General features: G+C 36.0%; 1 protein-coding gene across 2 annotated transcripts in view; it reads right to left on the bottom strand.

Annotated features, from left to right (window-relative positions):
- SLC7A11 (solute carrier family 7 (anionic amino acid transporter light chain, xc- system), member 11) overlaps nucleotides 1-2183 on the bottom strand; it is a 118664-nt gene extending 116481 nt beyond the window's left edge. For both annotated transcript variants that reach the window (XM_006872232.1, XM_006872231.1), the window contains exon 1: nucleotides 1622-2183. In XM_006872232.1, the coding sequence (XP_006872294.1) occupies nucleotides 1622-1898 (277 nt within the window). In that variant the 5' untranslated portion in view covers nucleotides 1899-2183. The remainder of the gene's footprint in view (nucleotides 1-1621) is intronic.
- Between the last annotated feature and the right edge of the window lie 3999 nt (nucleotides 2184-6182).

The following is a 6182-nucleotide window of genomic DNA, read 5'->3' as shown; positions in this document are numbered from 1 at the left end:
GCCGTGGAGTCGGTTCCGACTCATAGCGACCCTGTACAGGGTTTCCGAGGCTGTAAATCTTTACGGGAGCAGAACGCCTCATCTTTCTCCCGCGGAGCAGCTGGTAGTTTCAAACTGCTGACCTTGTGGTTCACAGCCTGATTCGTAACCACTACGCTACCAGAGCTGGTACTAAAAACTTTTGAAAAATTGAAACACAATGTCACTACAGATTTTTCTATTCTAGTCAAGATTTTGACTTAACAAGTCTTGTTTTAAAATACCTCTTTCCTAATTATGGGCAATAAATTTCTCTAGATGAATGCTAAAACCAATAGTTTAGACACTGGAATTAATGGCTTGGTACTTATAGGACCCAGAGTTAGTACTTGGTCCTAGAGTTAGGATAAAGAATAAAAATTAAGTATAGGGATAAACTTCCCTTAAAAAGCAATGTCTTTTGGAACCAAAGCACATTATTTACCGGAGAAAAGAAAATCTATCTTGGTCATTTACCCCCTGGCAGAAATAAAATGCAGGTAAATTTTTTTTTGTTTTTTGACTACTCAGTTTTTGTCAATATAATTAACTCAGGTAATCTTATAATAATTTGTCCATCTCATGAGGAAGCACTTATTACTCATTTACCTTTAGTTCTCAAATCAATAAACAGGTCTAAAGAGTGAAGAAAAATTAACAGTCCTCCTTCTACCAGTTGCGCTCAAATTAACTCTGTGAACAGGTGGACAAATGATCTGTATCCCTTGAAACACAGGGGGAGATGGTACATGGAGGGGATTATAATCATTGTAATGAAACAAGTTGTATGATTTGTTGAATGTAAAACTGATGATCTGCCCTGTTACCTTGTACTCAATTCACAACAAAAACATTAAAAAAAGAAAAAGAAGAAGAAACACAGGGGAATACAGATGAAGAAAACAGATCTGGGCAAGTGCAGCATACTAACACCCAATTAAAGTTTTACAATTTCTACTAGAAGAGTTTATAGGTAGAGGAAAGTGATGAAAGCCTGAAAAAATTTGAAATATGTTCAGGCCATTGCAATATTCTCCACTTATCAGAGGGATAAGTTATAGATCATCACACATCTTTCCATGTCAAGGACGTTTGACAGAATATTAGGAACTGGCAAGCACTGAAAGTTAAAGAATTAAAAAGGAAAATACTGCCACCCATTTGTTTGGCCAGTAACTCAGTAAAACTTCTGCTGAACTCATAGTTCTGAGTCTAACTAGGCCATGCTGGATTTCATTTCACAGGTGTTTCATTCATGTGCCAGCTGACAAGATACCCTAAATATACGTAACTAAGCACAACTGGCCAGTAGAAAAGAAGTATTTTAGTGGGTCATCAAAGCTAGCCTTTGCTGTTATCACTACAGGGAAAACAAATCAGAAGAATACTTGTCTTAGTCACGAAAAGGGAATATAGTACACAGGAAGCAATTTGGAATCATGCTAACAGTAGAAACTGTGTTTGAATAGTTCACATACCTGAGCAAAAATCAGAAAACTTGATGCAACCTTTACCATTCACTCTAAAAACTACCCTTTGCTTTCCCAGATAATCAAACTGCACAGTCCCACAGTCCCAGCCCCAGAGAAGACGTTACACTCACCAAATAGTGAAAGGACCCCACAGGCTGTCCAGATAACCAGAGACATGCCCACACTGCCTGTGTTCTGGAGCACGCCCTTAGGAGAGATGAAGATTCCTGCGCCAATGATGGTGCCAATGATGATGGAGATTCCCCTCAGTAAAGTGATTTTCTTCTTCAACACCACTTTTTCCTGTCTAGGTGGCTCTTGACTGCCCATGGCAGATAGCTTCCCATTAGCATTTCCCTGCAGGTAACCTCCATTGGAGATGGTGGACACAACAGGTTTTCTGACCATGGCAGTGGTACACAAGGGAAAAACAAAACAGGAAAAATACTTTCAACTTTAGTGTCTCTTAAAGTATTTTTTAAGATGTGACTGACCGATCTCTTCCTCTTTGCCTTCAGATTGCCTGTCTCAGTGCTATTATATTCCCAGGTGAAAACTCCAAGGTGTATTTTATCCGTCACAGCTATCTAATTACTACTCAGAAACACCTGTGTATCCATGGTGCGCTCGGTTCCAGCACCACCTCCTACTACCACTGCTGCTGTGGCTGCTGCTGCCCTATCATTAAAAACCAGCTCAGCTTCCTCATGGGCTTGTATTTAAGCTCCTGCCTGTCACACCAACTTACTCCAGTTAAATGATGATGCAAATTCTCCAGGTTTGCATCAGCCACATGAGAAAGCTCCAGCATTACTCAGCTTTTTTGTGTATGTGCTTTTTTTTTTTTTTTTCAGTCGCAGCATGTTGCACAACTGACCTAAGCTTCTCAGAGAACAAAGCGTGCACTTAAAAGAGATCTTAACCAATCCAGAAGGAGTAAATTCGAAACAGACCTTCCAAGATATTTAAAGCAACTCCTAGCCAGGAACAAAAGCTCTTTAAGAGAAAACAAAATTGAAAATGAAACAGGAAATAGACTATTTCAATTTAAGAAGTTTTTTTTTTTTTCTTCCCTTTTGTGTAAAAACATTTTATACACTACTCTTTCCATAGTAGAATATACCTCAAAGCTACATTGTTTATAATAATAAAATATTAAATCATAATTTGTATCCTATGTATTCTTTTTTTTTCTTCTTCTTCTTATTTTGGGGTTCTCAGCAGCACAGTTAAATCCATACTTACAAAGATAGAGTGAGTCTATGTATATAGTTACTGTTATATATAACAAACCTAAATGAAGCATTGCTCTTCATTAAAAGATAAAACTTTTTCTTACCATCCATGTTAAACCAGAATTGAAAATCATCATTTGAGTGTGACCAATTTAAAAATTACAGTGAATCCAGAAAGTCTTCTTCTGATTTTTATCACTACTAGGTGATTTCCTGAACTAAAAAAAAAAATCTGTGTTTCTCATTTCCATTTTGTAAGTTATCAGTAATTTTGTTGTTTTTTTTTTTAAATTGAGTGGTAATCACAATTATACAGAAACATGTATATAGTAAAAGCCTGAAAAGCAGTATATAGAATGATATTTGTAAAAGGTGGTAGTATTTATGACTTTTTTTCTAAATTGAATACACTATTGTAATATTTTGATTGGACTGTTGTTATTAGGTCTTCCAGACAGTTACAACTCATAGCGACCCTGTATACAGTTTCCAAGGAGCAACTTTTTGGGTTTGAACTGGCAACTTCACAGTTAGCAGTCCAGTGCTCATTAGACAGTGCCACATCAGGATAATTACTATCATTTGTTAATCCATTAAAACTGTAAGCTAACATTAAATTACTTACTTTGAAAGTGTAATTAAGGAAAACAAATTTTTATAGCATTATAACTTTCTCAATTAAGTATCCACAAAACAAATGCAAAAGTAAAGAAATCCTATATGTCACTTTTGGCTATGGGTATATGTGGTTTTAGCTTTAGTTATCATTACCCTCAAGCTACATTTACACATACCATTAAATATGCTTCTGAGTCTCTGAACAGTGGGAAGTAGCTGGAAGATCAGAACATTTTCAATATGCTAGCCTCTGAGAAAATCTCACATCACAGCTCCACCATCCAATTAATTGAGGTTACTTTTTTTTTTTTTTTCATTTGCAATGAATAAGTCATTGGTCTTGCAAAATTCTGTCACAAGATCTCCAGCATCATTTTTATCATCAGGGGCACATTTTCCAACTACTGATTCTTCCTCTTTGTTTCTAACCTTTGCATTCCTATCACCAGTAATTATCAATGTATCTTGGTGGTATGTTTGATAAAATTTCAGACCAAAGAAGTTAGTAGAATTCTTCAATTCCATCATCATATGGTATGTCTTGAAATGGTTGAACACTGACCAGCTCTTTTGGTACAGTGACTTTGTGTATTCCTTCCATCTTCTTTTTGATGCTTTCTGTATCATTCATTTTGCCCATGGAGTCCTTCATCACAGCTCCTAATTGAAAATATACGGCAATAAAACCATAAAATTAAGATGTTTTCAGCTATCAAAGGAATTATATCCGGAATAAATAACGAACTCCTACAAATCAATTCAAGAAAGAAAGGTTAATTCAATCAAAAAATAAGCAAGAGACTTGAATAGACATTCTATGAAATGGCCAATAATTATATGCAGAGTTGCTCTACAGAATTAGTTACTGGAGCAATGAAAGTTAAAAACACATGAGACATCAATTTCCACTTAGAGTGGTTCATAAGAGAAAAATGGGCAATACCAGGAGTGGTAAGAATATGGACTATATTAGTGTACTGTTAGTGATAGCTGGAGTCCTGGTGTGGTGCTGTGGGCTAATGGGTCAGACTGCAAAGTCATTTGAACTGCAAGGTTGGTGGCTCAAGCTCACCAGTTGCTCCTTGGAAATCCTATACAGGGTCTCTATGGGTTGGAATCAACTCGATGGCACTTCACAACAACATTAATAATAGCTGTTTTGTCATATTTACTGGACCTTAATGACACACACCTTTTGACCAAGAAATCCTGCTCCTAAGAATTGTTCCCGTCTTTAGTGAAAATAGTTATTGTTGTTAAATGCTGTTGAGTCATTCGAACTCAAAGCAACCTTGTATTGAGTTTCTGAGAAGCAACTGGTGGGTTTGAACTATCAACCTTTCAGTTAATAGTCCAGTGCTTTATCTTATAGTGCCACACGGGGATTCTGCTCCTAAAAATATGCTCAATAAAAATGCAGACCATTTTCACTCAATCCACAATTCCACAATAAAAACCTTAAAAAAAAAAAAAAAATGCAGACCATTTATGTGCCAAAACATAAGAAACTTCAATCATTTTAAATTGTAATCAGGTAAGAGGGAATAAAAGGTAAATAAAAATGCATAAAATTAGGTAATAAAATATATTAATAATGTCCATAAATTTAAGTCTATTGAAATCCCCATTTTAAAGACTAAGACTTAGATTGAACAATAAAAAAAAATCAATATCCAGTTAGGTTCTATTCACACTGCATACATGAATTTTAAAACATAATGACAAAGAAAGGTAGGAAATAAACCATAGGAAAAGATATTCTAAGTATATTACTCAGACTGTTATGTGTAAAACAGCTTTATTTACCTAAGAACATTGCTACAAATAACTCAAACAAATATGATAGAATTAAAAGGAAAACATAATGCACAAATTTTGATGGAGAGTGTAACACATTTCTCTGAACATTTGTCAGTTTAATATTAAAAAACAACAATTTATTAATTATATCTGGTTATTGATCTTATAGCCAAATGTTTTCCTATCCCTTTCCCTGCTTCTGAGTAGCCATTCCCCAGTTTATTTTGCTTGTAAATGCAAACCTACTTATGGTTCCTAAGAGGACAGACCTTGAACTACTGGAGCCCATTTCCCCATGGTTGCAAAGAATAGGAAGTGCCTGGGGTTCCTGGGTGGCACAAACAACTACTACTAGCTGAAAAGTTGATGTTTCCAACCTACCCAGAGGCACCTTGAAAAGCAGAACTGTTAACCTGTGACCAAAAGCTCTTAAAAACCCTATGGAACAGTTCTACTCTGCATACGTGAGGTCATCAAGAGTTACAATGAACTCAGCAGCAGCCACTTTGTTTTTTTGCTTAAGGTATGTTAGTCAATGACTCACAGATCTGGGAGTAATAAACTCTATCATCTTTGTCTTGCCTTCAGACAAACTCTAAAGTATAATTTACCTTCCAGAGAAATACCTCTAAATCAAGCTGGGGCTTTGCCTCAAATTACAGTTTTGCTTGTGTTCTCTTGTCAGCATTTCCTTATGAAACTAATTGTATATGAATCCTCATCTTACAGTTTTTTTCTAATGAACCTAAACTAAACTAGATGATATTGAAAATAGACTCTAAGAAAGGGTTCTATACTATGGCTTACTCATCTACTAAAGGTACAAAGGATATATCACTAGCATTACATAATGGTTTCGAATTGGGCTGCTAACCTCAAGGTTGGCAGTTTGAAACTACCAGCTGTTCTGCACAAGAAAGATGAGGCTTTCTGCTCCCGTAACGATTTGCAACCTCAGAAACCCTCTGCAGGGTCACTATGAGTTGGAACTGACTCCACAGTACTTAACAACAACACTGAAGTAAATATGATTGTCCAT

This window comes from Chrysochloris asiatica, unplaced genomic scaffold (genome assembly GCF_000296735.1).
Source record: "Chrysochloris asiatica unplaced genomic scaffold, ChrAsi1.0 scaffold00187, whole genome shotgun sequence".
Lineage (NCBI taxonomy): Eukaryota > Metazoa > Chordata > Mammalia > Afrosoricida > Chrysochloridae > Chrysochloris > Chrysochloris asiatica.
This window is presented reverse-complemented; position numbering and strand designations above follow the sequence as displayed.